We start from the raw sequence: 18,519 nt of genomic DNA, 5'->3' as shown, positions 1-18,519 counted from the left end.
TCTTGTGGGTCTGCATCCAGGAAATCCGGAAAGAATACTTTTTCCTTAACAGATGTTGGAGTCTCATGTACTTTGACCAGGGCAGGCGGAAGGGACAAGAAGTGACATTCATCTATTATGTCAGATACTTCAAAGGCCATCTCACATATTTTCCAATCACTTCAGGGATTTAGAATGGCCTTCACATAGTTATAAGAACCCTACAGTTCTTCAAAACTAAAGCAGTGGAAGAAAATCAAGAAGTTTCAACTTGCCTCTTGCAAGAAACCCTTTCATTTGTACATGTAAAATAAAAGGCCTAACCTAGGCCTGGGTGTGCACTGCAAATATCATTTAAGCCTTAAAGCTTCTGAGGAATTGCAATTTCTACAGCACTTCAAGATTTTGTCCACATGCCCTGAATTGCTTCGTTTCACTCATCAAGATCAAACGTTTGAAGTCTGTCTTACTTCCAGAAATTCTTTTTCTCCTCAGTGAGAACTGCTAAATGCTTCAGTCACAAGTCACATCCATCGAGCTGCACTTCATTTACATTTTGTTTTTGCTGGTTCCTTTGAACAGCAGACTCCTGCTTTTTAACTCTCCTGTTCCTGGCAGAAGCGTACATGGATATTCTTCTAGCAGGCACTTGTCAGCTGACCTGGATCCTACGCTCTCACTGTCTCTGTGCCCAAACCTTGAGCAATTATCTGTTCTTCCCTCTGCTAGAAAACACAGGGATGCAGGTAAATTGTAAAAGTAGCTTTTATCTAATGGCTGCTCTCCATCACAATGGATACAAGCTGTCCTCATTCATACACCATCCATGCTGGATTGCAACTGCAGGTTTCATTAAAAATTGCTTTTCAATGACTGATTCTGTTGAGGGAAAGGAATATGTAATGCAAGGAAAACCACACACTACCACGTAAGGTTAAAGGTGAATGAAACACCTGGATACTGAACACCTGGGTGTGTGATTTGGCTCATCTGGTTATACTAAACTGATTTACAATTATTTCACTTATGTCAATGATTTTTTTTCCCCAGCTTCCAGGTCCATAATACCAAACCCCACCTCTCTTTTGCGAATTTGTTAGAAAACCCAAACTTGACATAAACCAGGAAATTGCTGCCAGGAACACCTCACCTGTGGGTTATCCATGTACCATACCAGGCTGTCTTCTCGTGTGTCCAGAATGAAGTACCGCCGCAGGAATTTCCCACTATTCTCATTTTCCTCAATGTCTAGGAAACCACAGATGCGATTCTGGCGATCCACATAAGGCATTTCTGACCCTGGACATCACACTGCACAACAAAAAGCACAGGAGGTAAGCAAAGTTCCTTGGTGCTAATTTTAAGACTGCTCTGTGCCTACCCATGACATTTTGAGCAGTTTCAACCAGTAGCTTAAAGAAGTTTCTATGGAAGGGTAAGTGAAGCGTAGCTGCTCCCCACACCAGCACCACTGAACTTTTACATAAAACTTTCATACTTCTTTGAAGCATGTATTTAGCAGATCTAATAGCCTAAGTGTAAAGTTACAAGTGGTAAGCAACAGATGAGCATCAAGACTAATTTTGACAAGATCACTGAAAAATAAAAGCTCTCCTTCACAACGTGCACAAAATTGAGACAGCAGTGGGGTTACACTTCCTCCTTTGACATTGCCTCTCATGGCCAAGAAAGAATCTTTGGCAGTGGCTCGACTGCCCAATGCAATTTTTCATATCTTGCTTAGGCAAATGCAATAACAAAGCTTTTAGAAACACTGTTCACAGTTTTCTCCTACAAAAAGCACTTCATGTCTAACCATGTCTAAGAACAGACATCTTTTCATTCTTATACACTAAATAGCCAAAATGAAGTTGTATGTGCACCAAGAGACAGGCAAACACCCTTTGCTCATGGTACTGAGGTCTGAGGATGTCAGGCGCTTTTTTTGCTGGGGGGGGTTTTGGAGGGGCTTTTTGTTTGTTTGTTTAGCTTTAAAAAATTAAATTAAAAGCTGCATTGTGCCCACCTATTGCCATTTTGCCTGCTTCACCTTTTGTGGCTCTGCCTTACTGCAGCCTATTGCATCACAGGTTTTGCTTCCTTTTATTTTATGGGACAGTCATTTTACTTTAAGAGCCAGCCTTGTAAGACCAAAGATAAATCTGCATATTCATCTAAAAATGATAAAAATCAGGTTGATGCCAATCTTTCCCAGGGCACGAAAGAAATGATTCAGTCTTTACATTTTGTTACAAAATTCAGAAATAGTACAGATCCAAAAATACTAACGTAAGACACAGAAGGTTGAAGCACTTCACACTTTTCATCATTTTCCAACTTTTCCAGCTTTAACCATGTAATGTGGAAGTTTCATTTTAGCATTTCTTTGAATTCTTTAATACTTTTTTAAGGTTGCTTGATTTAAATACATTTACATACACAATGAGACACCTGATAATTATCTGTAGCAAGCTATTGATATACCACAGCAAAACATGAGACAGTTTTTCAAGTGTTGTTTCGGGGAGAGAATCAGTGTTTATTTTAAGGACTCAGATATCCACATTTTTGGGGGGAATTGATTGATTGATTTTTATCAATATACAAACATGTAGAGATATACTTGTATTTACAGCTGTCATTTTATATGCCTAATTACAATACAAGCAAAATTTTGGTTCAACCACTTTGAGAAATATGTTTTAAAACGTGTGTTACCAGCAACAATGCTTTAAATATGCACAGGTTTGTTCTTCAATCAAGTAAGAAAATTTACTAAGGTAATCTAAATTTTCTTGCTGTGTTCCTCACAATCTAAATATCACAGATCTAAGTCCAGTCCTGTAATCAAGTTATAACTATAAGGAATACAAAAATAAACACTTGAGCACTCAGGACAATATCACTACTTCAACAAACAATCATCAGTAATTCAATTGAGGCTCTTGGGATCACTTCACACTGAAGCAACATCTCCCTACAAACACATCTGAGGGAAAGCCCAAGGGTAGCTGTTCTCTAAATGACACCTCTAATCTGTCAGAACTTGGCATCACATCTTGTTTTCATTTAAATGAATATAAAAATTGCAATTTACCAGTATTGCCCTAAGTTGTGGCAGGTGGTCCCTCAACAAAATCATCCAGCACTTCCAGGACACCCTTCAGGCTTCATAACAACAGTTTATGAAGCCCAGAAAAGCCCTGTGCCTAAAAAAAGCAAATATTGGTGGCTGGTTTCCTGTCTGAGCAGACTTAAAGCTGTGTTCTCTGCAGATGTGAAGAAAACGAAACAAGGAAAACTTGTTTTTGAAACAAGATACAGATTGATTAAGAATCCTTGAATAAAACCAACTGAATTTTCAAAGCACTTTTCCCCTATAAGAGAATCTATGTTTCAGAAATCCTTTTAAGGAAAATGAAAGGAGGATGCTCATAATGCTCCATTATGAACACACAATTAGCTAAAGCTGGGCTACTGCAATACTTGAAGGTTTTTTTTCCAGGGCAAAAGACAAGACTCAGAAGCTTTTTCTTATTTGTCAATAAACCAACCCTCACAGACAAAAAAAAACCCCCCCAAACCTAAATTAATAAATATTTTATATTTCAAATTACTACTAGCTAATTTCTAGCCTACAAAATGATTCTATTTGCACCTACTCTGTGCTCTATGAAAATATAGCATAAATTAATACTAATCTAAAACTTAAATTGTGTAACTGCTGTTTTCTTCAAATTAGTTTAAAATTCCTCATGGGATTACAGACTTCTATTAGACTGATAGTCTTAAATAATAAGAGACAAAAAAAAAAGCCCTTTAACTTTATAACAAATTGAATTCTAACACAGTATCATCCAACCATTTTCCAGTTTTAAAAGCCTGCTTATTACACCATATTGCACCTTGGCAAGATTCCCCTGTAAATTAATAGCAATTCTATTCAGCCTTCATTAATGAACCACAATTTGCAATGCACATCAAAAAAAAAAAAAAATCAATTTGTGCCTTTCTTCCAGTTACTAAAGGGACTGAACACATGACAAAACCACCACCACGATACCCTTCCTACAACTCTAGACAGACGAAAAAAGCACTGATGGAATTGCCATGATTCATATAAGGAACTGCAGAACTCTAATTCCTCAGTGTAGGAAATCTGGCTGGAAGACCACCAGCCTAAGAATTCATCAGAACTTCATCTTAAAAGTGTCTTCAGAATACAGATCATGTCTTACACAGATGAGATTTTTCATTAAATTATTTGAAGCAATTATGAAACAAAAATCTCCAAGTCTGTACACTTTACAGCATTATTACACGCACCCTTAGTTATTTTCTGCAGCAGAACCTGCAGTACAGAACAGTGCATTAACTCTTCTAGAATCAAGTATTATAAAAAGATGATGAGTTCTTAGAAAGGCTGAAGGCATCAAACCTGTTACAGATCACATACAACTTCATTTCATTTTGCCTTCCCTCCCTGGAGTGGAAGGGTAGGGCAGGGGAGATGTGGGTCAATGATACAGTGCTGCTTCAGGAAAAACATCCCTGTGGCCCATTTCCTCCTGGTTCTTGCCATAATCCACCAGAAACTAAGAGATTTTTGAAAACCTATTTTGTGGCATATAGTAACACTCTGTAAGAATTCAGAAAACTCTCAGCTCCTTAAAATTCTTTTCCTGGAGGGCTGTGTTATAATCCAGACAGGAGGTGTCACTTATTTTTGAAGCCTTACATCCCCCCTTCCAGCAGCAGGGTACTAATTTAAGTAGGTCCATACCTCATCAGCCCAGCTTCTCTCAGATTTCCCCTCTCCCCACTCTCTTCCTCTGAGGTACAGCACACACCGACATTCCCCAACATTTATATCACACACTGAGGGCTGCCTGGCCTCCTGGGCACCACTATAAATAAAAATCCCAGATCACCTTCCCCAGTCTCACTGTAAATGCATGACTGCACAAGTAGGACCTGCAGAGGCACACGAGCATCTCCTTTTCACCATTTATAACACACGGCTTAAACTCTCCTACATTAATTCCTATTTTTAGTTTCCCACCAGCACCTGTTCTTGAGTTCACCTCCATTACAGATTGGCTGCAGCCTTCGTACCTTCAAGTACAAGTCTAGACAAGACTGAAGTGAGGTGCCAGATAATATTTCTATGGCCCAATCTCTCCCTTGACTTCATTTCCACAGGTAGGTACAAACCAAGGACCACTGGCTGACTAAAGCAAGCAGAATTTTGTGCTTACAAAAAGACCGTGCAATAGGCTTTGCACTACCACAGGAGAGCTTGATTAATAAATACAACATGAGCACTTAATATCTCTTTATTTTACATGTCTTTTCCCCAAGGTTTGGGTATATTTTATTACTTTTATTTCTTTTGTTTAGACGAACAGTTCTGCTTCCTGCTCTTTAACGTGTGGACATTTGGAACTTCAGATTTAACTTACCCCAGGAGATGACTTTGGGGTTTTCTTCTATCAGCTAGGAAGATTAAGAAACATACATTACCTACTTACTCATCCCTATGAAATGAAGAACAACATTCATACACCTCCACTTGATAAATATAAAATGATGCCATGAGTCATGCCCATCCCTCCTCCCCACCTCCCTTTTTAAGCTCTGCTGTTTACAGCAGCTCCAGCACCACAAAGGGAAGGTAAAGCAGCATCCCCAGCGATCTCCAGTCTTTCCTGCAGTTCCAGGGACAGCTTAATTAGTGAGGGCTCCTGGCTTTTGCCTAGGCAATTACTCTCAGCTTCCTGCTGTAAATCAGCTGCTCTCCAGCTGGTCATCTCTTTTACTGACCATTTACTGACTCCCGAGGGGAAGGGATGAGCTCAGACTGTTCTGCTTATCCCCTGAAGAACACAGCAATGAAAGCTTTCCTTCTTGTGCACTTCCAGAACAAGGAAAGGGAGCAGGGACAGGGAAATTCCAACCCTAAGACAACCAGCTCAGAACACCCTCTGAAAACAAGCCACATAAATCTTCAAGGGACAGTAGTTCAACTTCTTTTTACTTCCTTGAAAACCTTCCAGCACAGGCAGCCCACTAAAGAGATAACTTATACTATGAGACAATGTCCCTGCTCACCTTTCATTCAACTTCCAAAGTACAAAAAACATGACAAAAAAAACCCCACAAAGAACTAATCCAGGAACTGGAGAGCTGACTTGGCTGCAATTCTTTTGACAACAAAAGATAATTCAGAATTGATGGATTTAAAATTACAAGTCCAGCTTTTCAATTTCCCAAAGGTCCTCCACTGATTCATTTTTGTCCTGGAGGGCACAGCAGACACTGGATACTTCTGTTAACAGAAAAGACATGCCTCTGATTTGCTAGCAGCCTATGACACTCTGATCAACTTTTTAACTACATCTGAAAATGAAAACTGCAAGTCTCCAGGATACACTGCCTCCTAAATTCAGATTCCCTCTCTAAAGTAGTCAAAAAGAAGGAAAAACCAGCTGCAAAAGGCCAGTATTCACCTGTAAGAGAATTCCTAAGCAGAAGTCAGTCTCCCAAATAAAAAAACCTGAAATACAAGTAGCACTGACCTCTCCTATCCCTGACCAAACTATGAGGAATGCCAAAAGATACATCCCTCCCCCAGTACCTAATCCAACTTCCAAGCAGGCCACAATATAGAAAAATCATCATTGCAGCGATGATTCATCTAACAAAACCAGCAGCCTTATCTTGAACTTAAGTCTTAGCCAGTCATGATTCTGTGTTCAAAATGCTGATCTGCTGTTTTCCAGGAACACTTGTTAAATCAGGGTAAGCTAACCACTCCCATCTTTTCCAGTGTACCTCAGCAAGTCAAATGATTGATTTCATTCAATACTATCCTGCAATGTTGCTTTCACCTCGGAAAAATTTCTGTATGTTCTAGGGGAAGATTGAAGCTCCAAGGAAAACGCTTTCAAGTTACCCAAATCCATCATCCCCTGGCCTTTCTCAAGCACTGATCTACAAGTTCCATGATGGGACAGACTGGTACTTCCTCAAAACCTTCTGCAGAAATTTCTCTGAGTGATGTTTCCTGTTCTTAACTAAACTATTTTCCTCCATTTTAAGGTATTTGCAACAGCAGCCAAAGGCTCTGGGATATGATGGAATGAGGAAATGCACGGCACAGGATGCAAAACTCCTCTCTATCACTGACCTTTTAAGTCAAAACAAAACAAAAAAACCCAACCTCACCTACTAATGGTTTTTGCCCAGCTAAAACAATTATTTTAATTGTCCCTCTAAATGCACTGAGCTAACACAAACAAAAGGAAGCATCCTGTGCAACAAGGCCATTATAAAAATACACGCTTGAAATTTATCCATTAATAACTTATGAATGATGACCAGCTTACAAGGCAATAAAGTAAAATAACAAAGCTGAGAAACAGTCATAGAACATGTTCAATAACACCAAGTCTTTACAACAGTCAGATGTAATTTTCATCACTTTATATTAAGCCTAGATAATATACTCAAAATGAGATATAACCAGAGATAAATACAATAAAGGAAAAAAAATATAGTTACTCTAATTCACTTTGACTTGTATCTCATACATGACTCAAAACAAGTTTTTTAATGCTTATTAATTTCAGTTACATACTAGTTAAAATCCTTCAAAATGCAAGTTCAAAGTTGATTCATATTTACAATTTTTTAATAAGCCTTTTCAAAATTTTGAATAAGTGCCATCTGCAAAACTCCAAATATGACAAATTAGGTCCTTGTTCTTGAATATGCTTACATGTCTATTCTATAGAAAGTGTCCATTCATGACAACCAAAACAAATTAAAAATCAAGCAGGAAATCACCACATTACTTATTAGGATTACTTATTATTACCAGTAAGTCATTAGAAAAAACCCTGTTTAATTTCAATAATAGTCACTGTTTCATCCGGGCCAACCACTCCAAGCACTTGAATTCCACACACTCCCAGCTTTTTTCAAATTCTCATCTGAATCAAACTACAAATCCTGGTGAAGCTTATTTGACTTGAGGAAGTCCAACACAAAAAGAAGGTGAGGCTGGTTGAATAATGAAGTTTGCCATTTTTGAGCCAGTCTTGCTGATTTTCACTCTGAATCCCGGGCATAAACTCAGCAGTATAAATGAACACAGACCTTCCTGGGAAGTATGCAAGAAATGGAAAGGCCAGCTGCTTAGGAAATTAGCTATATCTCCAGTTTTCACAGAACACTCTTATGCTGTTAAAGAAAGCACTGTAAATAACTAAAATTTTCAGTTCATTTCAAATATCAAATAATGAAAAGAACATTATCAGGTGAATATTTGGTTTGATCCCTTTTACAGATATAAAAAGATTTAATGAAAACAAAGCACACAAAGCTGATGATCAATTTTGATTTTATAGATCTAATTTAGCAATTTTGATGCAGAATAAAGAAAAGTGCAATGCTTCACCTACGTTAACACTCTGGAAAGGAAAAAATCATTGCTGTTCAATTTTTACCTCATTTAATATTTACAGTACAGACTGTGTTTGTATAATCCACTATGTCAGCCAAAATTCCCTCTACTGCAAAGACTTGATATTTCCTCCAGAATCCAGCTCACTTATCAATTATATCAGTCCTACACAAGGATTCCCAGAGATTAGGACTAATCTCAGAGCTCTTCAGTAAGTGCAAGCGTAGTGAAAGCTCTTCAGGAAGAACAGGGCTTTGTCTGCCTGATGTAAGAGAACCAATGTGCATTTATAGAACCCAACAGCTCCTGTTTACCAAGGTGGGAGGAGAAAATTAAGCTCCCATCAAATGGCAAAGTTTTTGGGACATTACCCTCCCCCTCCTTTTTTTTATACATCTTAAATTAAGAAAAATCAAATCCCAGTCTGCCATATTTAATGAAAGTCTCACCCAACACAGAGATAAACCCCATAAAGTGAAAGCTGCTCTGCAGTGACAGGTTTTGTAGCACAGTGCCAGCACACTAACACTTCACTCGAAGCACATCACACACTGTAACTTCTCACAGAATTCATTTCCAGCAGCCTTCCTACTTGGAACCAAGCCATAAGCCCAGGGAATTGTCCTCATGTCAGGTACAGCCCATGCCTGGCTGCTGGCCTTCTTCCTCACCTTCCTCCTTATTTGTAGGGTGACACAAGTAACAGTTACTGCCCAGCTGTTGCTCTGCACTGACAAAGGTGTTTCTCAAAACCTCAGTTACAGTGTGTAGGGAGAGTAACACCCCTCCACCCACAGAATAGTCCCAAAAGTACCAGGCAGGCTCCTGGCATTTTGTGGGATTGCTGTCTGACCTATACACGGCGAGGGAGAAACACTCCAGAAGAATCCCAAATCCTGCATACATCTGACAAGCCTGGAAATCCTGGATGTACCATGAGCATGCAACAGGCTGGGTTTCAACACTGTACTGCTGCCTCCCACAAAAAGGCAGCAAATGGACCTCCTGAAGGAGTCATGCTCCTCCACCCAAAAGTCAGGACACCAGCACAAAGTAGGAAGATATTATAGATAAATTACAGCACCTGCAGTGAACTTGATTTAAGGAAGAAACAAAAGAAAAAGGTTAATGATAAAAAAATCAAGATAACCAAATCCTGAAGTCCTGAATCAGCAGACACACTTTTGAAGCAAGAACATCCTTTAAGTTACCCAACCTTCCAGCAGTGGTGCACACACAGGCATGGAGTCTACCAGATAGAGAAATAACTTGCCAGTTGAATTATTAGCACAGCCTAAGTTCCCATTTGTCATTCTAAACCTCCCTAAAGAGTTAACCAGCATATTTAACAACATCTTTTGAAGTGCAGTTTTAAGAGGACTGCTCACTCTTACAACAAACCTGGCATGTAACTGTTCTAGTGCTTAACAGAAGAACATTTAATTAAGTCACTAGTCTGAACAAGTTCCAACACATTTTCTTGGACATGGGATGTAAATGTGGTGGGTACCAAAGCACCCAGGGAGAGTATACACATCAAAACAATTACATATTAAATGAATTAATTTATCACCTCTCTGTCAGTATACAGAGACTGTTTCTGGGAGTGTTGACTCTCAACAATGAAAACATGTTTGCAAAGCTTGATAATTGCTGTCTAGTCTACATCTTAAATTTATAGCAATGACAGTGCCCTATTTCCACCAGAAGGATTTAAAATCCAAAATAATTTTAACTCTATAACATTACTAAAGACACTGCTCATTAGAGGTGGCTGCAAATTCTTTTTCCCTTTGGGGGAGTTGAGAGGTAGAGAAGCTCAACCTCTTTCACATGAGAAGTCAGTAAATCAGGCCCAATTTAAGAGATTCTGCTTACCATGCCAGCAGAACAAATGAGCTCAATTGATATCCAAAACATGTGGATGCAATGGTTAGCTAGATTTAAAAGCATCTTCCAAAGACCAGAACAGCCAACAAAGGAACAGAGAGAGCTTTACTACTGTCCCCGGTGTGGCAGAACCATAACATAAAAGATTTACATGTTTGTGTGGGTATTTTAAGCATTGTTTTAAAATTCTGTTAAACAAACGAGGCCATACAGTGCTCCTTAAAGTTTTAAGGACTTGCTTTCTCTAAGTGACACCAGAGATTTCCAGTCAAAACCTTTTTTTCCACCGTCTTTTTCTGGTTTTCCTCCTCCTGCCTGGAGCTTACCCTAGTTTTTAAGTTGGCCAATGTCTTCAACCTCTCCCTCCCAGCCCAAGGGAGCTCTGTGCCCCACATCAACACCACCCCTGGCCACGTCCAACCTGACATACCCTAAACACTCCTGTGATGCAGAGCTGCTGCTGCTGCTCTGCACTCTCAGTAAGAGAACGGAGGGACAGAGAAGCAGCTTGTCCCAGGCCACACAGGAAGCTTTTTGGCAACACAGTAAGCTGAACCTGTTTCCCAAGTCCCAGAGCAGCAACCTCACTATTGAACCACCTTTCTTCTACATAAAATACCTGAAACTATTCAGATTTTAAGGCAAAGGCATATGTTCAAACCTGAAAACTGTTTAAACTGTTGAATGCCACAAATGTCTACCAGACCTGCAACTCCCTACTCGTGCAGATAACATCTGTTAAGAATAAGTGGCTCATACAGTTCTGCACCAGAAAGCTTAATAAGTTCCTTCTTCAAGATTAAAGAAACACCTACACATTCTAGATGTTTCTGCAAGTCCCTGGAGGGAGAAAACGCTGCTTAGTGCTGAGACAATCAACCAGCTTCCTTCCTCAACAGCAACAAAACCCTGCTGCTTTACCTAGCACTGAGAGGAAAGTGTTATTTATAGAATTGAGCCCTATACCAACACATACCTAAATATTTCTCACAGTTAGGGTACAGCATGTATCAAGATGACCTTAGCCCTACGTATTTTCAAAGTCCTAATTTGAAAGATCAGCGTAAGAGCAGAAAAAAACTTGAAGCAGCTCAGCCATATCTCCCATTCCAATTCATTTCAGTCACTCTCTGCATTGAAGTATAACTTCAAAACCTGAACCATTCTCGTCACTCAGACCTCTTCAGCAGGCGACTTTTTAAAAGCAGTTACATTATTTTTATATGTCAAAGAAGCACACTAGGATTATGGTATTTAGGTTTCTTATATAATTTTATAAATCACTGACAGCAATACTTCAATACATGTACTACTGACTGTTGTGTTTCTTATATAATTTCCTGGTGACTTCTTAAGCACTTGTTCCACGCTGTAAAAATGTTTTATGCTAAAGCCAGTTACCTAAATTCCCATTTTGGCACTGAAATAAGTTACTATCCTGTATTTTCATGCAATTATACAACTGCACAAAGGTTCACTTGGCTCCAAACCCCAGTAACTGGTTTCTAAGACTGTTTCTATTGTTCGTAATTGTCAGAGAAAAAAAAACCTGCCAAAAGCCATCTTGTAAGACAGATACATGCTCTCATATCACAAACTATTGTTTGTCTAAACACTGATGTAGAGCTGGATACCTCCAAAAGCACAGCAGAGCATGCAAGGACTCTGCTCATTAGAACATGTACTCACTTCCTAACACTGCTGGTTTGCTGCACTTTGGAGGAACTGCATTTACTATGATAACTGTCAGCTTAAATAACCAGGAACAGTCAGTAATAAAGACATCGATGGAATTCTAAATCTACTAAAACAGATTAAGAATTTTGCAGGCCTGGCAGTTTGGGCTACATCCAACACTACACTGGAGACTGTGTTACAAGCCGAGATCTGTTCTCATTTCAGTAATGTCCTCAAGTTCTTTCTAATCTGTTACAGTCAATAAAAACTGACTTCTGCACTTCCTCTCTTCTACACCAACTCTCTGACATGCAGTCAGCCTTTATTTGAGCTGAGATAGCTCTGCTGCCTTCTGGAACAAGCCCCAGCTACCTGGAAAAAACAAGGCCTTTTCCTGCATTCAGGTCTCTTCCTCATGCACATGCCTTCTGTATTCCTCATGTGTGTGTGTCTGTCTTCTGTCACTCAGCTACTACTCCTGAGGAAAAATAAATACAGGAGGAGAGAAGGAGGAGGGAAAGCATTAAAATGCTGCCTGCTTTCTTCATACAATGATTCTTCTTTGCCTGTTCTCTAATCTGTATGAAAGCATCCACTCCTCTGAAACGTTTCAACACTGCACTACACCTGCCACTGACCCACTGTGCATCTTTTTCTTTAATTTCACCCTTAAAATGCAGAGCTACACAATGGAACATGAGGCCAAATGTAGTTTTACAGCAGAGAAATAGCTCAAGAAAATAGATGTCTTCAGAAATTATGAACTTGGAATTAAATTTTCTACACTCACAAAATCAAACCACAATGTTTGATAACTGCAAATAGAACTCAGTGAGTCGCACAAAGGTTTTTATTTTATGCAAAGCTGACTCCAGTGGTGTAGCACTCACTGATATTCAGGACACATAAAACCCCCATGTATTATTTCTTGAATTATCACTTTCTGCATCAGTGCTTATCTATCCCCGAATTAAAAGGCTCTCCTCCAAATATCAACCAGGCCCAGCATCTCTCTCTGCCACAAAGAGATTTCAGCCCACTTTTAACACTTCCTCATGTGACAAAAGGGAAAACAGCACTTTTACACTTCTGTGCTTCACAAACCTGACAGTTTTATGTATTGTTACTGGTGTGATTCTTTCAACTAAAAATAACAAGTAGGAGGGAACAAGACTGAATGGACCTAAAATGCAAGTTCACTGTTCCATAAGACAGAGTAACTCATGAGAGAGCAACCAAAGTTACCATGCACATTTCCACCTCGGTTAGGATTGTGTTTGTGCTGCCTCAAAATAAATGCAGCCCAAATTAAAAAAAAAAAAAAAAAAAAACCAAAAACAAAAACAAAAAAAAAAAAAAAAAAAAAAAAAAAAACAAAAAAAAAAAACAAAACCACAAAACCCAGCAAACCCTGTTGGATTGGTTTCAACAGCAAGAAGCCGCTCCTCACATGTCACAGGCCCCAAAACCGTACGATCAAATATGGCTCTGCCCTGCAGGGTCACGTATGGGAGCAGGTAAGGAGAAGAGAAAATTTATCTTTACAGACGTTACAGCCTCTGTCAGGAAAGCAAGGAATTCGTCGGAAGGCAACAAAGAAGTTTATGCTGTTCAGCTTGCTCTAAGCCTAGCAGTCTATTTAAAAGTACTCTGCTTTGAAAAGAAGGTGAAGCATGGAGATATGTAGCTCTTAAGAATCTAAATAAAAAAAAAAAAATTAAAAAAAGATTCTACCTCTGAGCTTTACTCAGGTAAGTAACACCACTTTGCTGATGCCTAATTCAGGTGCTCAGCCTAACTAAGTAATAACTGTTTCCCCACTTGAAGACTGTTCATTCTGCTTGATTATAAACACAACAGACTGCTTAGTGAAAATCAGACTTTTTTTTTTTTTTTTACAGAAGGCCTCAAAGCAGCAGCCTGCCAAAGAGAAAATTGCTGTCCTCTTGATGTTACTTTGCAAACATTTGATGCAATAACATAATGCCTTTTATGAAGGTCATGCATTAGTTCCTCCCAAGAGAGCTGCACAACACATACAGAATTTAAGTCTGTGTTAAGTTTAGCAGCATGTCAAACGCCTATCTGGAATTTTACAGGTGATAAAAACCGCGCATATAACAACAGTGGTTACAGTTTAACATTCATTTATAGTCAAGTTATCCATTTAAAGACACTTTGGTTCAGTAAATAACCAGCCCCGGTTACAGCTAACCCAGAACACAGCTCAGAGCGTGCCAACAGCCTCCCCACCCAGCCCTCTCCAAAACTTATGCCTTCCAAAGCTAAAAACAAACGCGGCACTACACACTGGCTGTCCCAGCCCCACTGAGCTCTCCTTGGAGCTGCAGCTGGGAGAGGGATCCCAAAGGCGAGCCGAACCGAGGGAGGGTGCTCGGGGAGCCCACACCCTCGCAGGCACCATCCCTGCAGGCTCTGCCCAGATAACATCGCTCCTTCCCGGCGTGCTCCAACACCGGAGCGGCGAAGGCGAGCGCAGGGAGAACAGACCATGACGAGCAATGAGATCACCTCTTCTCCTACCTCTGGGGCTGTGACAGCGCCCTGCCTGCGCCACCGGGGCACCCGACACCGCGCTGCCCCCGGGGGACGCACGGGCAGAGCCCCCGCGCCGCCGAGCGCCTTCCAGGGAAAACGGAAAGGAAAAGAGGAGGGAGAGGCGCAGGGGCAGCAGGACAGTGCCCTGCGCGGTCACACACCGGGCAGGCGCGGAAGGAAGGGCATCACCCAGGGCAGGCCGAGCCCCGCCCCGGGCCGAGGCACTTACTGGAGTCCTGACAGTGCGGGAGCCCCCTGAGGAGAGCCGGGCGCTGCCCGGGCGCGCTCCCGGCCCCGCTCCGCGCTCCGCACCGGGAACGGGCTCGTCCCGCCGCCTCCGTCCGCACCGCCGGGCACCCACACTGCGCGTGCGCCGCCGCGCCACCGCCCGCACCGCCCCGCGGCCTGCTGGGACATGTAGTGCGGCGCGGGAGGGGAGGGGCACGGGCCGGCGGCGCGGGGCATGATGGGAATTGTAGTCCAATTACTGGGATTTTAATCTTGTCTTTAATGGGGAGGCCCGAGCAGGGAAGGAAATGTTGCACGTTGTGAAGAAATTCTTCCCTGCGAGGGTGGGGAGGCCCTGGCACAGGGTGCCCAGAGAAGCTGTGGCTGCCCCTGGATCCCTGGCAGTGTCCAAGGCCAGGCTGGAAGGGGCTTGGAGCAGCCTGGGACAGTGGAAGGTGTCCCTGCCCATGGCAGGGGGTGGCACTGGATGGGCTTTAAGGTCCCTTCCAACCAAACTGTTTTGTGATCTATGCTTCTATGAACTGGCATTCACCAACCATGTGATGTTTAACAGGCTGAGTGCCAGATTCTGCACCTGGGATAGATCGACCCTGGATGTACAGACAGACTGGGGAATGACACTGGAGAGCAACGCTCTGGAAAGGGACTGGGGGGTCCTGGCTGATGGCAAATCAAATAAGAGTCAGCAGTGCCCTTAGAACACATAGCACAGTTGGCTTCCCTTACTCAAGGACATCTTGGAGCTAACAAGCTTTAAGGATGTAGTAAATCACGATGTTGATACATGTCTGTGTACACTTTACTAATGTGGCAAAAAACTCGAATTCTCTGTACCCTGCAGCTGAACTGTCTTCACCTGGAGGCTCAGATGCAGCCTTTTGCTGTCGGTCCTAGTGGCAAATGACAATTCCCCATAGTGATGTTTAACCAGTTTTACTGGGAAGCTACTTCTCTCCTAAGCAGACATTAAATTTATACTGAAAAACTTCGTGTTTTCTGAAATAGTAACACAGGAATTTTTTTCCTTGCTTAAAGCAGTGATATCTCTAATTATAGAAACCATTTGAACTCCGCCGCTGCCTGTAAATGCATCTTTGTTTCGAGCTGGCATGTAACAACCATACTTCACAGTGAAACAAAAGCTGTAATCAGAGCACAACAATAAAAGCTGAAGTCAGCCGCAAACAATGCCGCACCATTCCCATGGCAACTCTTCCCTATCAAACCCCGGAGAGGTCACACACTCTGCAGCTGCAGAGGCTTTTCAGTTTGGACTTCATTCACAATTATTCATACATTTTCTTGTTGTCGTTTTTCACTTAACAGTGTTTTACTGGAGTTAATGCAAGACAATTTACAGTGGGCAGCACCATGGCTCTCCCCCACTGAAGTCCGGAGCTGGCATTTCTCATCCTGACAGAACTATCGGGGCTGTGGCAGCTATTAAATGACTGCAGGATGTGTCCTGCCATCACACTGCACATGGAAGAGCCTTTTACAAAATTATACACCCTTTTTGCACTCAAAAAGCCATAGAAGCAAAAGCCATTCCACAACACATGGAATCTACAGCAGTCTACAGTCTGATGTGCCTTAACTTGCAAATATTTTCTCCAGCCTCCCACACAAGGTTTGAATAACCATATATTCTGACAGTAAGACTCAGGAAAGGATAAAAAGATTATTACATTTATAAGAAGGAGTATATTTCATTGGAATTGGGTAACAAACCTCCTACTGTAGTTTACCGTAGTTTCTATCATGAAACACAACTGCAACTTTTCTTTTAGGGTAGCCTAATTCTCCCAATTTAGTGAGGAGACAGTCAGGTATATAAGGAGCTGTCTTTACTTAAGCTGAGACACAAACACTTTACTATAGACATATTCTGTCCTTTGTGCTGTTCACAAAAGTATTTTCATGAAATTCGCATGTGGAGAACCAAAAAATGAGGAGCTGTGAATCTTTGATGTCCAAGACATAAACACAGTTATCTCTAATAATAATCATTCTAAGTTATCTCTTGAATAAGAGGTGCTCTCAGTACAATGCTGCTCCTAGTTCTGCTTTTATAAACTGCAGTGCTACAGAGGCTGCTTAAAGCTCAGCTGAGCTCCCTGACTTCAAAACAACTCAGTATTTTCAGTATTCCTCTCCGTGGAACGTGCAAATGCAACAGCTGAAGGTGATTGTGATGACAAACAGGTAAACTTTGGGTGTGAAGTGACTGGGTCACCCAGGGACCTTCCTATTCTGCAGCACAAAGTAGGCATGCAGAGATTACAAAGGACACAATCTCTATTTTACCTACCCTGCCATGTCTAAAAATATTCAAGTATAAATTCTGCACTGGCTTCTTCTCCATGCAATGCCACTGACTTCAGTGTAGAAATTGGTTCAGGGCCCAGTATATTCCAGCAGAATTATGAGACAGGCACTTATTTCCTCTCCAGTTGTCTCTATTCATAGTTTTCAAATACTGGCAGGTATCCCCACAAGAGTCTTCATGTCTGGCAGAAAATGTTGGCAGGCCCCTGCTGTGCCAACCTTTTACTCAGAACCTGCTTGTGACTCTCATCACTGAGACAGGTAGGAGGGTTTGGACATCAGTTCCTACTGGGATTGCAGTTGCTCAGAATACAGTTTATAATAAATAGCATTTGGTGAGTGACCTGCAGCAATATGCACCCTTAGAAACAAGTGTTTATTTCACAGGTATGGAAGCTCCCAGTGGAACAGTAGTACCAGAGGAGTAGCATGTATCTATCCATATAAATGTCAACACACAAATATAAATATAAACATGCAAATCACATACATACCTTGTATATATAAATACACAGATTTCATGTCTTGGCAAAGAAGCAGAAATATCCAAAAATTCCAAAATATTGCTTTTCTAATGGTATTTTCATGATGGATACTTTTACCCAGCTGAGGAAGTTCAACAACTTTATAGGTATGCAGAAATAAAGAGCTATGAACAAAACCTCAGTTCATTGCTCTAAAGAAATTAATTCGGCCTTGGACAAAACGGTTTTGTTAAAACCAACAGTTATGTTGCCGTGGAAAACAGGAAAAAAGCCTGACCAGTGAATTACTGAGTGCAGAGCAAAATGCTGTCACTATATTCTGTTTTTATGGGTTCAATATTGCAAATTCCATCCACATGCAGTATGCCTCCTGTGCACTATTTTAAGAGGGGTGTTGCTGACCTCAATGGGACTACTTTTCTCAGAGGCTGTGACCAGGCAAGGCCATTACTCTGCTGACACCTTCAGTGTTAGCAACCAAGGAAAGCTTTTCAGTCATTAAACTTCATCCCAGAGGATGAATGTATGAGTTCACTGCAGTGGCATGGGGCTAATTAGGTAGTATTTATTACCTAATTAAATTATTTGCCATAACAGAGAGAGAGAGACCAAAATTTCTCCAAGGCTCCCACCAGTGTGACCTGGGGAAGAACAACCCTTGCTACTTCAGGGCTGCCAGTTCTGTGACTGAAACATGTGAGCACAACAGACTCTGAGAAATGAGGTTGTCCTGTCCCCCTCTGGAGCAGACCCTAGTTTATGGCCAGTTGCTGAAGCTCGAGAGGATGACACTGATTCCTGAGCAAGCCTAACGGGTAGCGAAGGACAAACATCCTCTCCATCCCTGCAGGTAATCAGCTAAAGCACTGCAGAAGGCTTCCTTCC

General features: G+C 41.3%; 1 protein-coding gene across 11 annotated transcripts in view; it reads right to left on the bottom strand.

Annotated features, from left to right (window-relative positions):
- The window catches only part of PLEKHA1 (pleckstrin homology domain containing A1), a 31,351-nt gene extending 16,412 nt beyond the window's left edge, over positions 1–14,939 (bottom strand). For 4 of the 11 annotated variants that reach the window (XM_042019517.1, XM_042019512.1, XM_042019513.1 and 1 more), the window contains exons 1-2: positions 14,802–14,939; positions 1,130–1,290 (exon numbers count right to left, since the gene is read on the bottom strand). In XM_042019517.1, the coding sequence (XP_041875451.1) occupies positions 1,130–1,270 (141 nt within the window). In that variant the 5' untranslated portion in view covers positions 1,271–1,290; positions 14,802–14,939. Of the gene's footprint in view, positions 1–449; positions 705–1,129; positions 1,291–14,557; positions 14,689–14,801 lie in introns of those variants that run through there. The other 7 variants (XM_042019510.1, XM_042019507.1, XM_042019514.1 and 4 more) reach the window with 5 other exon arrangements.
- Between the last annotated feature and the right edge of the window lie 3,580 nt (positions 14,940–18,519).

Source organism: Corvus kubaryi, unplaced genomic scaffold (assembly GCF_017639235.1).
Source record: "Corvus kubaryi isolate FWS band 111438036 unplaced genomic scaffold, C.kubaryi_AGA036_p1.0 138, whole genome shotgun sequence".
Classification (NCBI taxonomy): Eukaryota; Metazoa; Chordata; class Aves; order Passeriformes; family Corvidae; genus Corvus; species Corvus kubaryi.
This window is presented reverse-complemented; position numbering and strand designations above follow the sequence as displayed.